At 39.3% G+C, this 23044-nt stretch overlaps 1 protein-coding gene across 1 annotated transcript in view; it reads left to right on the forward strand.

Moving 5' to 3' along the window:
* LOC102684917 (zeta-sarcoglycan) overlaps window positions 1–23044 on the forward strand; it is a 212021-nt gene that overhangs the window by 114854 nt on the left and 74123 nt on the right. The window contains exon 2 of the mRNA XM_006629983.3: window positions 3749–3943. Coding sequence (XP_006630046.2) covers window positions 3749–3943 — 195 coding nt within the window. The remainder of the gene's footprint in view (window positions 1–3748; window positions 3944–23044) is intronic.

A 23044-nucleotide genomic window follows, 5' to 3' on the forward strand; every position in this document is an offset into this window, starting at 1 on the left:
AGCGCTTTTGTTTTTTGATTTTCGTTCTTTATTGAGATCTAATAATTTCGCATCACTGCACTGAGTTGTGAAGGCAAGAACCTGTGAGGGCCATCGGGCTGAAAGGCCGACTTGTTGTTCAGTTTTTGGGTTGTGAAAGCTGGTAGCAGCTTTAGCTGAATCGGCTTATTTTGCTTCAGATCCCCCCCTTTCATGTTTATGGAAATCGCCATCATTTCCTATCGATTCTGAAGCAGGGTTTTTGAAGACGGAATTTCAATGCAAAGACGCGAGGCTCCACAGCAGCTGCTGGTTTAGAGAGACATTGTGATTCGTGCAGCGCCGATTCAAATCAGCTCGAGCAGGAGGTGTTCTGACTCCATCTTGAAGCCCAGATTAGAGGCACGTGTGGGAATCTGGTGATATTTGATTAAGAAGTACAAAGGAAGAAGCTTTTTCCATCCCATGGATCCTTTATATGCAGTTGAAAGGGTTTGATCAGGCTTATTACACCAAACTTAATGGTTCTTTGACCGAGGAGGTTTTTCCCCGAGATCCGTATTCCTCAGTGGAGCCACTGTGAACTGCCCTCTAATTAAGTTCATCAGGTCAAAACAAAAACTGGCTTGAAGTCAGCACTTACATTAGCTTGGAAGTAAGTGTTGGTACCATGCAAAAATCAGGAAATGACAACAAGCTCAGAAGTCTAAACAGCATCCTCGGTGATAGTGGGAATGAAACCAATTACTTTTCTGCTCCACTGAAAACATCTCACTCGCCATCAATGCAATTAGATTTTTTTTTCACTCCTTCATTGGGACTTAAGTGCTGATATGGACAGTATTGTCAAAGACTGGAACATTCACAGTTTGCCTTTCGTCTATTAAAGGGAATTTTTTTTGTCAAGTAAATCTGTTCATTAACACTCCAGTTGATTGCATAAAGGTTCAATGATCTGGCAGGTCAGATCGTTGCTTCATCTGAGAACTGTCATACTGTATTTTATTTGGTCTTTTTGTGTTCTATGATTCTAGGAAAATCTATTTTAAGATTTTGCTTGTGGCTTCTAAAAGCTACATCTTTAATAATGTGTTAGACAAAAGCTGAAACCAGTGCAGTCTTGGTTCCCAGGTAAAGAAGATTGAAGAACACCGATGTCAACATTGAAAATTGTTCCCTTTTTTTTTTGCGTTTTATTTGCTGGTATAAAAAAACAGCCAGAATGTGTCCATAAAATTATTAAATGTGACTGGAAACCCATGAAAATGCAAAACAGTTCTCTTCTGTCACATCTGCATGCATGCTCAGGAAAAAAAAGAAGAGGGGCAATTTGAATGTAAGAGACTGTTCAGTAACTTATTGTATGCATTACAGGAGGTATTTTAGCACTACAGTTTAGGATAGTCAGAATGTAATTTTAATAGTTAACAGGAGAAACAAATGTGTGTGTCTGTGTGAAATATTGCTACCACTTATTGAAAAAAAAGAATTTTATGTTGTCAGCTGAAGGTTGTGAGGAGGATGATGTGTGAAGGAAAGCAATCTAAGTCAATATCAGTGTGTGATGCACTATTTGGCCTCCAAACAGTTGTTCAGTAATGTCAGCATTTAATTAGAATTAACAACCATGCAAAACAGCAAAATCCTACCAAGTGATTTAAATTCTAATAGCTATTAAAAATGACCTTCAAATATTTATCAATTCATTGATACTTCAGCACTTTGACATTCTGAAATACTGTTGCATCAGTTACTGAAATATCATCAGGAATGGATTGTCTAAACTAATTTGTGTTGCAAAGTTGACAGCAGTAAACCTGTGACTTTGAGTGTTCCTGAAGATAAAGTAAATGGCCAGGGAAACTAGGTCTGCAAAAGGTTGGCAGTGCGACTTGTCTGACGTATCCATTGTCCTAGCGGTCTCTCTGAAATATTGCATGGTTGAGGTCGATAAGGGGAAGACAAGAACAGTGTGATAACAAGAGTTAAGCTGGACCAATATAGGCATTGCCCTCGCTGAAAAATAGGGATTTATTTTTTCCTTGTGAGCACCCTGTGGATAAAACACCCATTTCATAGGGAAAGAATTAGATGGGAAATTTGTCCATAAACTGCTCACAGCAAGAAATATGCCAGAATTGCAGACAAATAAGTTATTTCTGATAGCATGCCTCAGCAGGAGGGACAGAGATTTACAATAATTGCACAAATTCTATTGTTTATGATAAAGAAATTTCACTTACTGAGAACTCTTAGTCCTATTCTTATAGCTGCCTCATTTGAGGAAATCCGTTTTAAGGATTTAAAATTGTCTGTTTTTTTCATAATTTTCTTGTGTGTTATCTTACCGAAGTGCCCAAAGAAGTGCTTTCAATGAGGGGATATTTATATGGAAAAAGCAAGCAGCACAGCAGACCTTTGAGAAAAACTCTTATAGGCAACTGCTGACATCAAGCACCTGCATGTTTTTTATGATTAGTCTGGACTTTAAGACTGGCTGCTAGAGTAACAGCTGTAACTTCAACAGTGCTGTGCAGTGGTTCATTACTTATACTTCCACTTCAATGGAATCATTCCACTATGTGGGTTAGTGATGGCCAGGAACTTGAAAATACATAGGGTTGTATCACTGATGAGTCCCTTTCTGCTGAGCAGAAATAATAGCTTTGACATTATGATCACATGTCCCTCTTCTGTGCCATCTGTCCCTCTGTTATTCAATCGCAATAATATGTAGATAAATCGCGATCCTTTACTTATCAGTTTCAGCATACAGTACCTGCTACTAGCCCTCAGTATTAGCTGTATGAATTGCTTTGTGTAACGCTTGTGAAGACACAGCGTGCACTTTGCTGCAGAGGAAGGAGTAGAGGTTAATTTCATGCTGAAAAGTAGAAAGAAAGAGAAGACAATGTTCTGTCCTTTTTCCGGTGAGAGAGATAAATTGCAGGAGTGTAAAGCAAATGGCCATAAAGGACAGAGCAGGTGAGGTAGGGCACAGTGGGTGAGAAAGAGTGTCCACATGAAGGGAGAAACAGGCAGAATTGTTTGTTGAAATAAGAATGATGAAGATAAACTGATTTGTACCCTTTATTGCTAGATAATATGGATTTGGTAAAAAGTCAAGGTGGAGACTGCAGCATCCTGCTCTTCATCCTGTTCGCTATGTTGCTGGATCAGGCTTGTTCCAGACTGATGCAAAGCCATATGAACCTTTGTGATCCATCACTGTTATTCCAGTAAAAGGGAAGCTGGTGCATGAGGCTCTCGTGACTGTTAAAAGGAAAAACACTATTTGGACCTTGTTGCCTGGTGTGGTTCCGAAGGTGAATTCAGCCTGGCCAGTAATGGCTGTTATTAAAACCTTTTTTAATCCTCCCAGGGACGGTCCTGTGCCTGCAGAGGGAATCTGGGATGCACAGACACAGAGCCCTGAGTCTTCTGACCCATTTCAAAGCCCACCTGGCCTCATAGTCCAGCCTGAGGGAAGGATGTCTGTAGAGTACAGAAATCTAGATCGCTAGGAGGGTTTTCAAGATTTTATACTTACAGTACAGTATACAGTATACAGTATGTTACAGGTACAAGTTGTTTTTCCTCTACCAGCAAATTAATGCCAAAAACTGGTGTTTAGTAAAGGGGGGTGCAGTATGCAGTTATGGGAGTACTAGAAAAAAATAAATATGGAGTCATAATAAAACTCAGAAAGCGACATTTACTTGTGAAATATTTTTCCGAGTTCAGTCGAATTCCTGCTTGTGTTTTGCAGATGACCCAGGAGCAGTACATCCTGGCTGCCCAGCCCAGCAGTCTTCAAAGGCCAGGCTGTGCCCCTGTATATCCTGTGGGAGTGTACGGCTGGAGAAAAAGATGTTTATACTTCTTTGTCCTGCTGCTGTTGGTCATCATGATTGTCAATCTGGCATTGACCATATGGATCCTGAAGGTCATGAACTTCACGGTGGTAAGTTACAGTTTAATTGAACTAAACAACCATTTAACTAACTTAAATAATAATAAATTAAGTTGGTTGGTTTATTTTTGGTGCTGTATAAAATAAATATTATTATTATTTCAGCGTTTTAGGTATGACTTAATGGAGGATTATGTGGATGTGGATTAAGATGTTGTGTTGAAGTACATACTGTATACAATTTTTTTTCTGAAAAAATACGTTTTGAAATTGTTCAGTGAATAGTGTTCATTTCTTACTACATCCGCGTCTTCCAGTTCGGGGTCACAGGAGAGCTGGAGACTATCCTGGCAAGCAGCAGGCACAAGGCAGGGTACACCCTGGACAGGACACCAGTCCCTCTCAGGGCACAAGGCAGGGTACACCCTGGACAGGACACCAGTCCCTCTCAGTGCACAAGGCAGGGTACACCCTGGGCAGGACACTAGTCCCTCACAGGACAAAAGGCAGGGTAAACCCTGGGCAGGACGCCACACAGATACACTCACACCAGGGCCAATTTTCCCGGAAGTCTTTAGACTACAGAAGGAAATCAGAGCACCTGGAGGAAAATCACATAAACACGAGAAGAACATACAAACTCCACACAGATAGCACTCCAGATCCAGAATTGAACGTAGGGCCTGTTCTTAGTATGGTATTTTCAAAGCTTTAAAATGTTTTTTTTACTAGTATTTGTCATTTACAGTAACCACTACCATTCATATTGATGCTGCACAGTCAGCAGGCATTTATCTCTGGAGATCAGCAGGATGATCCTAAACTGCTCCAAGGGCGATTATTCTTTTTTTCTTCATTATGTCAGTGTTTTTAAAATTATGTTAAATGTCGGGCAAAGACAGCACTAGCAGATCTTTGAGGAACAGTGTAATTGTGAAAGTCTAAGTTTTGACATGCTTTGTTAGGTCAGACAGAATTTATTTACTGCTTGTCAAATTAAAGGTAAAGGGCAACTTCAGTACTCTGGTAAATACCATTTCCAAAGACATCAATCCCAGTAAAGTGTTTTGAGAAAATGCTTTGGATAATTTTACGTGACCTAATAAGCTTGCACACTTCTGTAAATCCTATCACAAACATTGTCTGTCTTGGTGGCCCATTTTACCCTATATTTTCATCTGTACACAACAGTTTGTGATTAACCTCCCTAAAATAAATCTGACTGCTTTGTGGTTCTGAAAGTTTAAAAGCAGCTACGGTTTGTATAACATTTTTGCAGATGTATACTAGCAATCCTGACAACACAGGAAGAAAGCAAAAGACACATCTTTGAATAAGCATTGGCGCCAGGTGCTTTATTGTATGGATATTTGCAGTCAGGTTCAGGGGGATTTTAAAATCTGTCCTATAAAGAAAACCCTTGGGTTTCCAACAGTACAGTAGATGCCTTTTGTTTTCTTCCTTAGAGATGTGCTCTGTTAATGAAGCGAAGAAGAGTCATGTAACTTTTTTTAGGACATACTGTAGGTGTATGTTCCCAACCTTGCCCTCCCCCTACAAATGTAACTGTAAACAATGTATTTAGTAAAGAAAATTGAATTTCCTGTACATTGAAATCCCATTCCCTGCTCTGTGTTGGGCATGCCTGAAACATGCTGTCCTAGGGGAGCTCCATCTTTACGGTCAGATTTATTCTCCAAAGGGTGGAGCCACAGAATGAAAAGACATGTTTTTATTCATGTTGCCAGGGATCTTAGCATAATCGATTATTCAATGGGAGGCGAAATTTCCTCCCACTTCCTTTGACCAAGTACAGCTGATCACTGGCTGGAGGAAAAAGAATGATGGCCGAAGCAGGAACTGTAAGAGATATGGTAACGTCGTTGTTCCAGATTATATACTGTACATTTCCAGGCTTTTGTGTAATTCGTTCATTCACCATCTTCATCATCAGCCTTAATCATCCCACTGGTGGGCAGGACAGGCCTCTCTTGGATTGATTTTCCCTTGGTTTGCTTGTTTAAAAAAATGGATTTAATTTAGATTCAAATGCTACCTACAGTACAGGAGCTCTCAAGAATACTATTATTCAGAAGAAAAAAAATTCTGCTGGGGAAAAAGCTGAAACAAACATCCAGCACTGGAAGAAATGGAAGGCAAGAGCATATCAATAGACATCTTCACAGCCTGTTACTGTACTTACTGCCGTTCAGCCTGTGCCAGGGTCAAACAGAAACATGTCTGATGATGTCTCAGAGATAAAAGACGCCTACGTCACGGCTGTCTAACATACTTACACTTCAAGGATTTATTCCAAAAGCCAAGGGCATCTAAGTCACATCTGTTTTTAAACTCAGTACAGCGCCTTCGAATAAAGACACGCCTGCATAAGAGGCTTGTTATGTGCACTGAAGTTTGTTGCTGGAAATGCAGTATGGTACTGTAGTTCCCAGAACAAAGTGACAAAGTTTAGATTTCAAAAAAACGTTTCTGGTATATTTTAAAATGTGAATTTTAGCTTCTTATCCTCCACTTTCCACTACGGAAGCTCAATGATTCCTGTGAGAGAAATTCATTTTGATTTTAACAATGCTCCCCTAATCATAATTATTAAAGAGCCTTGGGGTGGGCAACGCTTGTCATACTAATGGTCAGAAGCAGCTTGGTTCAAATCCAACTTCATTTTAATGCACAGAATAGTCCCCAGAGGAGTTCAAAGAGGCACTAAGGCCTCGAGTTGAAATTAAAATGTAGTACATTTTACACTGATAATAAAGTAAGTTTGTTAAAGTAGGATAAACATCAATATGGACTGAGAAGATGTAAATACTGTATCAACTTCCTACTGTAGTTAGCTGCAGTTCCTTTGCTCAGTAAAGGCTCCAGTTCAACAGTGATTTTTTATATTGTTTTTGATTTTCTGAAGGGACTGAAATCCATTGTGCGCCCCTATCCCTGTCCCCTGTAACCCCTGTGCCATCAGAGGCAGCCGTCGTAGCCCGATCTTGTGTTTTGTCGGAAAGTTTCATTCTTCCTGGTGTGGAAGGTCTGTGATGTCATCGTTCCTCCCCCTCCCTCCGCCCCCAGGGAGGGGCCAATAGCCAGCGTGCGCACTAATGAGTGATGGTTTAGGGCAGCAAGCTCTCCTGTTCGGGTTTTGTGGTCAGTCAAAAAGATTAAACAAATGGATATCCTCAGAGAGGAAAAAAAATAAAGTAGGAAAATGTACTGGGGAGAAGGGACAACACAATAAGGATGAGACAAGATTTTGAGCAGCTACTGTACACTCTCACTGTGACCATTTGGTGCTGATGATCTTCTTGAACTATTCTACAGTATATGGCATCTCCCTGGTGATGCTCCCTGGTTATGTATGACATACAGTATTTGCATATCATGCAAGTTTCTACAAAGAGTATTTATCCCTTATCTTTACAAACATAAATATACATGGACAGATCATTTAAAGTGCAGCTAGAAAGGTTTGGATTGTGTCTTCAAAAGGAAAACAGGACTATTGTTGTTGTTGTTCTTTTTCTGGAGCACATCCTGTATGGTGCACATACTGTACATAAGTTCAAAATATATTAATTTCCATTTTGGCAGAGGAGGTTTCTCAATTAAGACAGTATTTACTGTCTTTAAAAAACATGAAATTGTAAATCTGAGTGAAACAAACATTCTATTGTATCACTTGAGCTGAAAGATGCTTTATTTTCAGTACATTTCTAACAGGGCTGGCTGCAAAATGTCTTTATTTTCCTTGATAGATTTGTCACTTTTTCCCCATCTTGCACTGCCTCTTTTGTAATTTCAAACTATGGCTGAGTCCATCTTACAGGTGGAGGTCAGCACCTTCCTAGGTAAGACAGGGACGGCATGTACAGAGCACAGCCTCTGAGACCTCTGTGGAGCCAGACCATAAGAGCAGAGCCTTAGTGCCATCTGTAGGATAAGAAGCAGAGGGTTCCAGCACGCTTGGGTCTGAAGACCTCTGTATGCATTCATTTCAATCAGTTATCTCAATAGTCTGCCTCTCTCTAGGTTGGATGAATATTCTTTTTATTTAGTGATCACATTAGCTTTTAGAATATAAGTATATATTAGCTCAAATAGGGAGCTGTGTCAGCACGCGTAGGCTGCAAAGGAACAGGTGAAGGTTTATTCTCTGCTGAAAAGAGAAGAAAAGAGATACAACATTTTGGCTGTGGGGCCTTCTTCAGGTTTTAGATGCCTTCGTCTTCATACCTGAAGAAGGCTCCACAGCCGAAAAGTTGTATCTCTTTTCTTTTCCTTTCAGCATGGAATAAACCTTTACTCCTTCATGTATTTATATTATCTGTCTATAATAATAGATATGTTTAAACTGCAGCGCCACCACTAGTACCCCGTTCAGTTGAAGCTACAGAGAGATTCTGAATGCAAGGTGGTCCCCACAGTTTCTGGACTTGTTGGGTGTGATCAGCTTTGAGTTGAATAAGAACAAGATCTCAGGAGAGGAGAAGACATGTCATCACACTGAATTTTGAGAGAGAATTTTGAGTGAAAGCACCAGTCCTGTCCCATGAAGCTGAAATGGAGTTGTCTGTCTTAGGCTTGGTGATAGTCCTTCAGAAAAGCTAATTGCTATAGTAAGTTTTTATCTTTTATTAACTTAAGATATTTTACTTTTTAGTGCATTGATTTGGCTTTGTTTTCCTCTTTCAGGTGTGCTTACCTGTGCATTTCTGTTTATAAAATCACATCCCTCCAGCTTGTACATAACAGATTGTGGAGGGTTTATTTAGAAATGGGTGTCTGTTACCCCTTAAAGAGAGTGTGAGCTTACAGCTCAGCATCATTATCATACAGTACTGTACGTGAATGTAAAACAGGAAGCAGAGAACAGAAGGCTATCCAATTTCTAAACAAACCTAGCTGAACATGAACAAAAAGCTACTTGAGATCTCTAAAATGTATACAAATGTAAAAAATATCTTAAAGACATCTTAATGCATAAAGATCTGCAAAAATACATTTACTACATTTTTGTAGTAACATTTGAGGATATGTAGACAGGGTACCATTCACCCCCTTCAAATGATGCTGATATTTTGTTGAATTACAAATGTACAGTATAAACATGTTTTAAAGGGAATATTTCTTAATCAAACCTTGAGTTGAGTGCTTAAACTGAATGCTGCAAAAACTGAGAAGAAAAATCCAAAACTTAAATTTGGTCAATGCCTAAAAGTATTAACCCCCCCCCCCTGCTCCCCCAAGCCAATACATGACAGAGGCCGATCCTTGTAAAATTAGCTGGGACTGCATTTTAAAGGAACCCGTGTGAAGGTCAAGTTAAAAAGCACATTATCACAAGAGTTAATGTTTGTACTGCATATCCGAAGTTAAACATGATGCATATTATAAACTTTCAGCTCCTGCAGCTGTATGCTTTCGGTTTTGTTTTTTCACGTTTTCTACCAGATCTTGTTTGAAAGAGACCCTGTTGTGGTGTGAACAACAAGTATTGCTGGTAATTTTGAAAATCATGTCACATTTGTTGTTTCGAAGCCTTACGTTGAATAGTGATCCATCAATGGCCATATGCAGAACAGCTGCTGATTCTTCTGATTGTGTCAAACATCTAGACGTGAGAAAAAAAGACTTTAAAAGCTAATCCAGTCTGTGGAGGACGCAGTTACAGTACGTGTGTGATATTATACTCATATACAGTATTTTACCTTTTCATGACATAGCAGGGGAATTCCGTGTTTGGAATGAGAAGACAACCCTGTCAGTTCAGGACTTAAGCGAGTGCAATGTTTGTTAAAAATAACCTGGGCAGGTTTTTTTTATTGTGAGGCCACACATGCTTGGAATGAATGCGTTTTAAGTACGGTTGTTATTTTGGCTCACTTTCTTTTTCATTCCATGCACATTTTTTGGAAGGCTGGTGTCTTTGCTGAGTCTCACCACATTAATAGCATTCATGGTCTGTGCAGCTGTCAGCCCGGCGTGATTCTCTCACCCCGGATCCAAGGCATTGCTCACTCTGCCACTCAATGTCATGTTCGCTCACAAAATGCGTAGCGGTTTAGCTTAAACATGTTTGATGTAGTGTAGAAATCCCCCCCCCCTTTTTATACGGTAGGTGTCTTAATTCAGTGTATCGAAAATATACAGCGAGCTGGATTCAATAGTGAGATTCTTGATGAAACACTTTTTTTTCTCTGACGTGCATAACAGAATCCTGTCTTTGCACCCTGAGTCTCCCTGCACAGCCCACGCCAGCCTTCATTTTTTGGGGGTGGATTCAGCCGCGCAGCTGTGATTCTGCTCGAAATACAGTAGGTATTCTTGCAAATAGGAAAGCAAACTTTCCAAAATAAAAAACAACAGATGCGAGACATGGAAAAACCATGGCTGTCATGCATTTCAATTGGGTTCTTGAATAACTTTAGGAGCTAGTAAAGGAGAACACAAGCATAGACACGTATAGACCGATAAATTGCCAGTGTCAAGACGTGTGGAGATTCACAAACTCACATGGACGAAGATGTCAAAGTTGTCACTTATGGAACAATGTGCATATGCACATTTAAAATGCAGCAAACACCTTATTTGGGTCCATATAATTGTCACGAAGTGTAAAATCAGGACCCTCTGCAGATGGCAGAATCCAGAAGGGAGTGAAACAGACACGGGGTGGAGACGACGAGGAACTGGAGTGAATCGGACACAGGGGAGAGAGGACTGGGAGATGGGCTGGTAGACGAACAGGAGGGCGTGTCGACGGTGCACTGGAGCTCGGGGGGGGGGTGGTCCAGGTGAAAGTGCAAAGGGAGATCCAGGGTGAAAGCAAGTGTCCAGAACCGGGTAATCCATCCACAATGGACAAGACAAAGGTTAAAAGAGCCAGAGCGCCCTTTAGAGGAGGGACTTACAATCGTGACAATAATCATCATCATCATTATCATTTCTTATATAGTGCCTTCAAAAATACGCACTTTACAGCAGGTGTACAAGATGTCCACTTGACTGTCTGTGTACAGTATGTATCAGTAAAGGAATGTGTCTTTCTGGTGTTCAGATGAAGTTGTCTTTCTTGCCAGAAACTGACCCCAGGCTTTAGCTAATTTTTTCCCTTATCTCTTAAAGTGCAGTTAGAGTCACTGATGAAGCTTAAGCTCCAATACCTCTCTGTCTTAGACACATGCTGTACTGTATGCTTCAGTCTTTATTATAGTTCATACTCGGCAAATTCTAGAGGAATGTTGCATTATGAACATTTTGCTGCACTTCAGAAAGGATCAGCTTTACCAGCTTTAACCAGCTGCAAAGCAAGGCAGACTCACAGGTTTCTGTGACACCATTCTGTCCCAGAAAATTGATAGGTTCCTTAACCACAGAGTGAAGATATTTTCTTTTCAGAGCAAATCCCTGATGTATCTTGCTGGTCATCCTCTAGAATGCAACTGTAAGAATCAACAAAAGATACCAAACTTATCCTCCATTGCTTAACAATGTGATTTGAGGCACAATGTGCAATTTGAACCATCTCCATGCTGTTTTTGAACTGGGCATGTATTATAAGAAGAACATTGTTATTAAGACTGCTGATTCACACATTCACCCTGCATTCCACAACCAACAGCTGTGAACCCAGACTGAACTCGTGTCTAGAGTATATGTTGAAATTGATAACTCATGTGACAGCCTGTTGTTGTCTAGGATCTGAAAGGAAAAGCAGTTAGTTTTGAGTATCAGACAAACCCTTTTTGTTAGAGTTATTTAATGTCATATGCATTCCATCATGTACAGTACAATGTACTAGGAACCTCACCTCATAGCAAACAAGTGGAAGAAATTTGCAGTGACTGAAGGAAGAATGCTCAGTTCTCTGAATGAAAACAATTTCAGGTATAGACCTGATTTGTTTTTCCTCTCTGTAGGGGTAGGGGCTGAGGTACTGTATGTTGACCAAAGATTTATGACAGAGTGGAATGAGTATTTGATTTAATACCCTGTGCATTGACCTTTTTGTTTTTCTCAGGCAGGCTATGACATTCATCACTACTCAGGTGTCCTGTACTAATTGATAAAAAATATAGAAACGTTAACCTGGACATACAGGTTAATATTAAGCAACCGGTTCCACAAAAGCAATAATTTAACTAATGCTAGGGTCTAGAAAACAAAAAACATCAGTACATAAATATCCAATTTAAAAGTAAGGCTGTCTTTACAATGGTCAGGTGACTACTTTAAAGAAACTACAGTATGCGAAAACATCTGTATTCATCACAGTCCAAGAAGACATCGCCAAAATCACAAGAAGAAATAACATTATCTGGCCGTTCCTAGTCCCCATGAACAAAGGTCACATGTGAGATGAACTCAGAATACTTTAAAAGTCAAAGCAATGATTTTCGAAAATGTTTCTAGAAAAAAGGTTTTTAGAATATACTGTAGTTTATACTGTATAGAAAACTGTAGAGTTCCAAAGTATGATTCAATACTATCTAATATAATGTATTAAATTATTGCATTTTTTAGTTGATCATGCTTCATATTATTTTTGTATCCATTAGCAATAGTGAATGCATCTAAAACAGCAGATGGAAATCCAATGAGGAATAAAATTGATCTAGGACAGAGCAATTTAGCTGCTGATGAAAATGACAGCTCTGAGGTATGATAAATACAATCTTGATATAAGCACTGCAAGACAGATGTTTTACAATATGGCCCTCCTACTTTCAGGCTGTTTTAGAATGGTAGTTTTGTGTGCCTGATCAGAGAGAGGGGTTTTTGTGTGTGTTGTGGTGCCAAATATGTGGGCTGATAATCCGTTATGCAAGTGGTCACTTTTTTTAAGGAGTTGTTCTGTCTGGAAACAACTATAATCAACTTACCAAACCTACGTAGCTCCTGAGACAGTCCTGACACTGTACAGGCAGAATAAATCCTTGACTCTGTGTACTTACTGTATCACTCCTGTCCACACTCAAGGCACTCTCTCATGAAAGGGGGCCAAGCGCTCTGGGTGGCTGGGAGTTTTCAGTGTTGCAGGTCATAGTCCCACCATCCCCCTCACTGTACTCAGGGCTCACAGTGTGGCAGGAGGAGGATGATGGATTGACAGGTGGCATTTGACAGCATGTGTGGATGCAATGTGCACCTCGTCCATTCTGGAGTCAGCTGCAAAGCTGTGCTGTCTTAGAGCTGCTGATTCCAGGCAAGGGGACTTTTTTCACTTCATTGTGCTGCTACTATGTAACGGCTTGCTGTTTCATGAGAAAGCCGAGTTGCTTTGCAATATTATCTTTTAATCCAAAACTCAGAAGCTACATAGTCCTTTTGCATTATTAATATTTTTAACTGTTGAAATATGGTTGCATGTGAATGTGTGGCTCTAGGAATTAGGCCTCTATCCAAATAAAGAGCACTGGAAGGTTACAGACAGACATTGAAGATCCTAGGAAGCTGCAGCTCAGTGTAGAGAAGAAACAATAATGAAAACAATCAGTGCAAAAATGTCAGAATTCAAAGTTCAAACAACAAAATCCTGAATTTATGCAGACTGCAGAATTCCAGTTATTTTTTAAAGTCTGGAATTTTAAAAGAAGCACTTTTGTTTTTAGAAATCTTTATGTGGTTAATTAAAAGAACAATTTAATAGTCCATAGTAAAAATTTCACAGATCAGTGAACTTTACTAAAAATGAATGACAGTACTATATAATAACAATTGATCATAAACATAAAAATCTGGAAATCTATGTTCTTGTCTGGTATAGTACACTTGTGTATTATCAATAATTTGTAAATGAAATAAGTAAATTTGTCTTTGTCAAGCATTTAAGCACAGACTCTTTACTTCAAAATGTTTTTTATAAATAAAGGATAAAAAATTATATCTTTGCAGTTGTGTCTCTATGTGCTCACTCTCTAGAGAAAACCAGAGAGCATTACATCATGTAGAAAATAATTACAGCAAAAGCAAAAATAAAATTTAACAATCAATCATTGTTTCTCTATGTTTATGCTCTCAGTATACTGGTAAATATTTTGTATATTCTTCTTTTGTGCTGATTACCTTTCTGATAAGAACTTTTAATTAAATTGTAATGTACTTTATGTTGTTTGGAGTTAAAAAATGGTCAGCTTGTACATTTTGGAGAGTGAAATTAACCTGGAGAGCCTGTGCTTGTGGAGTGCAGAGGTTCCCTTTCAAACTTAAAGTGCAACTCTGCTAATCCAAAAGGCATTCAGGCTTAAAGTCTTAAGATATGGGTGGTCAAGTAGGAAATGACCTTTGAGAAAGTCTACAACACTGTATGGGAGATAAAAATATGCTGCAGCAGTAATTAAAGCGAAGTGGAGGAAAATGTATATATGTATAATCATGTATATATGTATAATCACGCTTAACTTAATTCTACTACTACTGTAGCAATGTTTCAAATCATCTAGAAAATTGTGAAGAGTATATTATGCAAGCAGCTCCTAGTATTCATGCTCATGAAAAAATAGCACAAATTAAACATAACATAGTATTTCCAGCTTTATATTGTCAATATTTTTATCAAGTCAACATTGACAACAATTATGTCCGTTTCCCTTGAGGGCAATTTTCCATTCATGGAAAACATTCTCTGGGAATTTAGAATGTAACAAAGGCAGCAGTTGAGAGGAGACTGTTGAAACTATCTTGCTTATTCAGTAGATTAGCAGGTGAGAGAATAGAAAATGATGTAAAGAATAATAAAACAAATCATTTTAGGATGTATAAACCACCATACAATACAGTACCATTTGTTGTTTGTAGTTTGTTAATTGAATGTGCTTTTGCTGATTTTTCAAATGTGTCTGGTTTGCCTGGTGATCACAAATGCACATGAAAAATAACAGAACCAAGCTTCGTTTTCATCAGTTCCAAAGTTCAAAAGTAGTTTTCATACAGTAAATTGATCCATGTAGTGTCTAGTGAGCGTGTGTGTGGGAAGTGTCCTCATGCTTGATGAGCTGCGGTTGTGAGTTTTAACCATTTCACCTTTGTTCTTTGCAAGTGGAATGAGCTTCAGTACTCCCTCACACAAGTCACTTGGTGACCTTACCCTCCCTCAGATTAGTACCGAAGTGTAAAACTAGATCTTTTTAAGTATGATACATTCCTAAGGGATATCTGTATTGAAAATCTAATGCTTAAATTCCACAGGCACCGGGATGTTTCAGTTATTAGATTCATGTCTACGGTCAACAGAGACCTGTGTGTAGACAGCAGTTTCTTCAAGAAGGTAGCATTTGTGGGCTTGTCACCTGAGAGAATCCCTCACACCTTTAAAACAAAGTTTCTTGCACAAAGTGCAAATCTCAATGGCATTTGTTTCTTTTCAATGTCTTTTTTTTTTTGCAGGTTAATAATTTATTTAGCTGATGAGAAGTGTCTTGGGAAATTTCTTCACAATGAAAAACATCTTATCTTTGCAGATATGTACCTGAATTCAGGCTGCTTCTGTGCTGAAGGGTTTGCCTTAAGTATTACTTTCAACTCCTGCTGTGCGTTTTGTTGAGTTTATAACAGGTGGCTTTCCAGCTTATAGTTCCATAATGCTATGTATAAAATATAGCATAGAGCTGACACAAGGTTAAAATTGCAGTTTTTATTATGTAACCATTATCGCTGCATTTCTGAAATGCTGATGCCTACCATATGACTTTTAAATCAGTTTATGCCTCAGTAAAATCTTCACCACACGTTCTATCACCCATCACCTTCAGATATTCAGCTCTTATCTCTGATCCCTCACTTTCTTTCCAGATTCCTGCCTTCATGGCCTGAATGAAATCATGCTAATGTCCTTCTACTCAAACTGTAGATTAACAGATGGAAAACTAGACAAAAACTGTTTTTTTCTAAATCATTGTGTTTAAAGAATGATTAATTTGTGTTATATTCTGTAATACTTTACAAAGTTTAGTTAAAACTTTGTAACATTAACACAATCTAACTTCTTTAATATTTTAAATAATGGTGCTGATTGCCCATCCCTTGTACTGGACTTATTTACCTCCTTCAACACTGGGGAGAGTGCAGGCCATGAGAACCATGAATTCTTTGTACTCTTGGTGTTAATGGGCCTGGTGCACTCTTTCTGTAAAAGTAAGAGTGCAGTGCAAAAATTGTTTTTGATTTGGATCAGTTTCTTAACATTTGTTTGTCCTTTATTGCTCTCCATTCAGGCAGATCTCTCAGATGTGTATGGGAGATGTGTTTCCTGTTTGTGTCTACTGTGGAGGGAAGTATAGGTTCAGTTGAATGCTTTATTGAGCTACCGTCATATCTTTAGTATTAGTGTTGCTATCTATATTTAACATTGAGAGAGGTCTATAACTCCTGAAGTTAAAGGGTCATCCCCTTTCGTTTCCAATAGTGTTTTTGGTTTCTGTGCACTGCTATTGCGCCCTTGAGCAAGACACTTCACCTGAATTGTTGCAGTAAAATACACTGCTGCATATATGACAATGTAAGTCACCTGTGAAAAAGAGATTATCCAAATACATTATTAAGTAAAAAAGGTTCTTCTGTCCTACTCATCAATTTATTCAAGTAAATAAGCTCCTTTGTAATATTACAAATACATTACAAGTTTTTTGTTGTCTCTGTGTTGGCTCTTGCCTCATCATGTTCCAAGAGAGGTTCTGCAGACTATACTGCAAGAAGAGATTACTATTGATATCAGCAAGAAGACATCCAACGAAGCAGGCTTCCCAGATAATCATGCTGCTGCTACCAAAAAGTGCAATTCGAATACACAGCCCTCCAGTTATCTTTCACTCCTACTGTACATGTCCAGGCATTGCAAAATGAGACAGAATGGAAATTTATCAGCTGCTTCATGGCATTATAATACATGTGCCTGCATCCACCCTTAACAATAAGTTATTTGCTGAATATTGATGGATTTATGGGTCATATAGCCTGTGTAGCTGTGTACTTGTGGTCACAGCCATTTTGGAGTGTCATTACACAAGGCTGGCCAGATCTTGCTTGAACATTGGTGTTTTGTATCAGTTGTTAGTTGATTTCACATTGTGAAGCATCCATATCAAGCCGTAATTTCTTTAAAACCATTGAATGTGTATGCCTCCTATGTGTGCAAAAGTCATATGTCTTGTCACATGGCACTCAGAGAGAAAAGTGTAATGCAAAAAGTCCTAATCTCTAACATCTGTTAAGGCAAGTCTCAACCTCACATAACATCATGACTTACAGTCATTTAGCATTGAATAATTCATAGACGTGAGAACAAATGTTGTGTTTTAAAGTGTTTCTCCATACTCTTATTGTTAAATAATAAGGGGGACAACGGTGCATTAAGTTAATCTCAGTGTGACTCAAAGGGTAACGAGATCAGAATGCCTTTTCCCAGGAGACAGGAATGCAGTGTTTGACAGAACAAATGGTGGAGGATCTGCAATGGTCCTCAGGGCCACAACAGCTGACGTTCTGAGTTTTCATAGTGCAATTAATTTACAGTTAATCAGTGTACATTAAAGACCCTGGATGCTGAGCATGTGTGCTTAGTTTGTATATTGAAGAAAATTGGATGAGGTCTTGAATTTCAACTTCTTGACACTAGCGAGATGAAAGGGATTATTATTAATTAAAAGTTAGTTGACTTATTCAAACAATACTAAGTGTATGTTTGTAATGTGGAGAAATAATTCTCACACAAAAAAGAAGACTCAAACGACGTGCACATATCACCAGTTGAATCCCACAGTGCACACAGCAGGGTAAGCAACTGATGAAGTACTGGTGCACATCTGCAAGCACACAGGCACAACCAGGCAAGCCACAGGTTTGTTGTTGTATAGTAAACCAAGCCTACCTTAGCCAGCTCATGCCCAAACTGCCTCTGCAGCACCTTGCCAGTCCTCTGGCTTAATGTGTGACACCTCCAGAGTAAGCACATTACACTTTCAATGAGTACACCATTGTGTATGAAGAGGAGTGAATACTAGTCCTTCCAATGTCTTAGAAGGAATGAAAGCTTTTGTTTTTTTTCTGCCTTAATTATTGTTTTATTGTGCCCAATTATGATCACTCGGTGGATTAAGAATCCAGGAAAGATATGGTTACTGCAGCCGAACAGTTGTTTAGTGCCTGTAGACTTGTTTCCAGTATGTTATTAGCTCCTGTTAAGTTAAAATCTCACTATAGCAAGTCTTAAAGTCTTTGAATTGCTTTAACACTGCCAAGGGATAATACACAGTACAGGAGCATGGAAATTTAAAATTATGCTGAAAGTTTATATTATAATAAAAACAAATAGTCAAGTAATATTGTAGAGGCTGTGAGCTGGACTAGATGCTATTGCCATCTATCGTGGACTTGAATCACAAGCTCTAAGTAGCTCACTATATTTATGTATTATACTTGTATGGTTTGTTATTAATTCCCTGCAGTATGTAAGGGCTCATTGACAGGATGCTGGGTTGTTACAGTGTGCTTATTGGCCTTATTTATCTGCAAGCTGATTTCAAAAGAGTACGTCTTCCAAACCTGCTTTCTGTGCAGCAGTCTTATTAATTAAGCCTTTGAACAGAAAATGTTCTAGAGGACAATTTAATTAATACATGTTGATTGTTGGGTAAAAACAGATGTTTCGCCTTGTAAGCAATTACTAGTTGCTCTAACACAATATGTATTATTTTCCTCATCTTTGAGTGGTTAATTCTGCACTGCAGTGACCACTGTTTCAGAACTCAGGTTCTGTCAGGCACCATCAGACAACTCCAAACCAGACTCAAACACACTGTAGGTAGTCTGATAGTATACCACTGTATACCATCACTTTATACTGTGTACACATCTTTCAAACCTATTCTTCCACAAAGGCTTATCAGAAGATCCCAGTCTTATTGGAATCTACCAGTACTCGCTGACAAAACAGTCCCAGGCGCCACTGCCAGACATATCTTTCTCAAATCCTCTCCCATGTCTGTGGGCTTAAATGGAGCTTTAAGCATAAGACATTTTCCCTACAGTCTCGTTCTGTATATTAATATAACTTTTCCTGTGTTTTATATTAAGAAATTAAAGATATTTAAGCATGCCTACGGACATTCCAGGTCAGCTTTATTGCTTAGTACTGCTTTTTACTCTAAGTGATTTATATGTCAGTTATGGCAAATTAAAATGGATTTCAAGCAGTTTTTTTTACCTCTTTAAGAACTAGAACAGAAGTTCATTGAAGGACAGGGTACTGATTTTCGAAACATCGATCAGGAGAAACTCTGGCTGAAGCTGGAGTGAGCACCTTTTCGGAGTGCAAATGTGCTTAATAAACAGCTCAGTCCCTGGTGAAACTGCCTTTTTGAACAACCTTTTCATACTCCATCCCCCAAAAAGAAAAAGAACAAAAACTGTTACCAGCATAGTTGTTCTGAAAAAAATAATTTATTGTTGAAAACTTTACTTTATTTCTACTTTCTTTTCTTTTACTTTCTAGTCCATTTGGAAAAAAAAAAAACAACCTTTGCTGAGCCTTTTTACAATATTGCTCTTCAATGATGTGGCAGAAAGAGTTGCTTGTAGTGAAAAGGAGATCTTCTCCTGAGTCAGCAGCCAGGTCCCAGCCAGGTCCCAGGGGCTTGGTGATAAGGGCCAGGAGCCATAGAGCTGGTTGTAATGGATGAAACGCGAGGTGGATTTTAACCTGGCCATTTAGATAAAAGACACTGTTATTGCTGTCTTTTTAGCAGCGCTAAAACAACTTTTTACCACGTTCTGCTCTGTTGTTGATGGAGTCTTTCCTCCTTCTTCAGACAGCGGGCCCTCTAACGCTGTACAGACATACAGTCTCAAAGTGGCCAACAAGGGGGGGAACTGGGATCCAGAAACTCTAAGAAAGATTTACAGCCTGTATGAAATAATTGGTCAAATAGAACTTACTGCAGTAATTCATTTAACTGGAAAAGCATAAAATGAAAAACCTAGTTCGGGTAGCTTATGTATTAATAACCTCTCTTAAAGTTATTTGAAGAAGGCAGCTGGGCAGTAGATTGAATTTCAAGCTATTAACTGCGTTGCTCAGGACCGAGAGCACACAAGTTACACTAACCCCTCAGCTCCAGCTTACTCAGCTGTGCTCCCTGTTTCCTCTCCTAATGTCTGGGCTTATCCTGGCTCCTGCTCTGCCCATGGGGCACAGACCTGGCACTGAGCCAGGCGGCGAGGAAGACCTCGAATGGAGTTAGATTAAAGGCACTGCTGCTGTAGTACTTTTCACAGATACTGTAGGTGGCTGGACTTGACATAAAGAGAGAGACAAGGCCAGAGTTCTTATACTGCAAGGCCTCCAATGAGTTAGGATGTGCTATTGTCAAGTTTGTCCTCATGGTCACGTTTGTTTCCTGAAAGTATTTCCAGTTTATTTTTGTCCTGGAAGCAAAAAAGAGACCATTGTCCAATCACAATTGGTACTGGCCCTACACAGGAAGCTCAACTCAGACCTGGAATTTAATGAATGGTGAAACACTGGACAACAGGCATTTTTAACCTGAGTGGCTCCGAATCACTCCACTGTTTCCCTTGTGGTTATTTCCCTTTCCTAATAATAATTTTAAAGTAAAAAACCATGAAATAAAGTTCTTCAGAACAACCAGATTGGTCAAATACAGTAACTTAATATTATTTTAATGTGACTTGGAAATAGCCTAACCTGCCCAATGTACTGTACCTGCCCAAAGAGATTGCCCTGATACCATATTACTGATACCAAGGCTGCCTATTTTATTTATTTTTTATCATTTATGGAGCACATTTAACACTCAGACTGTAGTAGTTATTTTGACTACAATAACGGCAAGACTGGTACATTTCACTAATAAAATACTAGTATGAGACATTCAAAAATCTAACATTAAAATGTCTTGGAGTCCTGTCCTGTCTCAAGATTTTGCCCTCAAACTCAGGACACAGGCAGTGATCATCTGAGCCTTGGCTCTGAAGTGGGTGTTTATTTTGATCATCGTGGATAAATTATTAGAATTTCCTGTTCTTTTTAAAAGTCATACTTTTAAAAATGTGCAAAATACATTTATCATACCTTAAATCTAGAAATGTCTTAAGCTTTCTTCCAGTAGCACTAAGCTGACAACATTCATCTTTAAAAGAAAGTAATAGACTGTCTTTCAATACCCCATTCCCTCTTTAATCTAGATCATTGTATGACAGGATACTTTTCGGACTTCTGAGAGCCTTTCGCCAGAAGGAAGTCGTGCAGCTGAGCCAAGCTGGCACAGAATATCGGGACCTTGTCTTAGAAGATAGATTTTGATTAGCTGTGGCTGCTTCTCCCCTGCAGCTTTAAGGTGCACGCATTCAATTTAACTTTTCGTTTATGTTAAAAAAAAACGTCAGATTTACCCTTAAAACAATGTGGAGAACAAACATTTGTCAAATGTCATATTGTACAGTACAGTATGTTATTCTCATGAATGAGGATTGTACTATATGTACTAAAAGCACAACTTTGATCTCACAACTACAGTGTAACAAAACGGACATCTCTGTTAGTGCAGTACTGTATATCTGTTGCTAGCATGCCCTATAGAAATTAGTTTATAGGAGGCCTGACAAACCTGGTGTTGTGGAAGGTGGCCAGATTGGCAAGATAATTGATTGCTAAAACACAAAGAACCACACAGTTGTTTTTTATTGTTGCTTTAAGGTTTTTGAACAAAAACACTTTGAATAAACATTTGAGCTAATATTTCTACATTCTATTTCTATGTCTGAACAAAGAAAAAAACAAGCATTGTAGGACAGACATGACTACCACGTACTCAGCATCCTCTGATATTACTATGCTCTCTTGAGAATACATTGGCAATTATAGCATTCTTCCTTTTCATGTGGAAAACCTGAAAAACCCTTTGGTTGATTGTTCTGTTGATGTGCAGATATAATGGTGTTCTGCTCATACTGTATACTGTATGCTTTTGTGGTAGCAATTGAAACAGAAGTTGTGAGATGTATGATTCTGAAACAGGTGGCACTTCTCCAGAAGGTGATGGGAGTGAGGAACAAGCTTTTCAGCTATACAGTATGTCTTGCAAGAAAAAACTGGATTGGGATCCTTAAGCTGTGAATTTAGCAAAAGGGCTGGTTTTTAAACAGACCAACCCACACAAGGCTTCTGGCCCTGATGCTATCCCTGGCCATGTTCTGAAGGCATGTGCAGACCAGCAGGCAGATGTCTTCTCTGACATATTCAATCTTTCTCTAGCTCAGTCTATAGTTCCTTCCTGCTTTAAGAAAACCACCATTGTCCCTGTTCCTAAGAAACCCAGAGTCGGCTTTCTGAATGACTACCGCCCTGTTGCACTCACATCAGTTATCATGAAGTGCTTCGAGCTTCTGGTCAAAGCATCCATCACCTCCTCACTGCCTGACACCCTAGACCCACAGCAATTTGCGTATTGCCAGAAGAGATCAACAGAGGATGCTATTGCCTCTGCCCTCCATACTGCCCTCTCACACCTGGATAAGAAAGGAACATATGTGAGAATGCTGTTTGTTGACTACAGCTCACCATTCAATACCATAGTGCCCTCCAAGCTCGTCATCAGGCTCCAGGACCTGGGACTGAACACCTCCCTCTGTAACTGGATCCTGGACTTCTTGACGGAACGTCTGCAGGTGGTGAGGGTGGACACCAACATATCCTCTACCCTGACTCTAAACACTGGAGCCCCCTGTAAGCTGTGCGCTTACCGCTCTCCTCTACTCCTTATTTACCCATGATTGTGTCGCCAGGCATAACTCAAACTCCATCATTAAGTTTGTGGACGATACAACAGTCATCGGACTGATCACAGATGGTGAAGAGTCTGCGTACAGGGAGGAGGTTGAAACAACCTCTCTCTGAACATCAGTAAGACTAAGGAGATGATCGTGGCTTACAGGAAACACCGGGGAGGAGATCACACACCTATCTATATCAATCGGACTGCAGTGGAGAGGGTCAGCAGTTTTAAGTTCCTGGGAGTTAACATCACAGAGGACTTAACCTGGATCCAGCACACCAACATCGTGGTCAAAGCAGCACGGCAGCACCTATTCTTTCTCCACAGGCTAAAGAAGTTCAGCATGCCG

The sequence above is a fragment of the Lepisosteus oculatus genome, chromosome 1, assembly GCF_040954835.1.
Source record: "Lepisosteus oculatus isolate fLepOcu1 chromosome 1, fLepOcu1.hap2, whole genome shotgun sequence".
Classification (NCBI taxonomy): domain Eukaryota; kingdom Metazoa; phylum Chordata; class Actinopteri; order Semionotiformes; family Lepisosteidae; genus Lepisosteus; species Lepisosteus oculatus.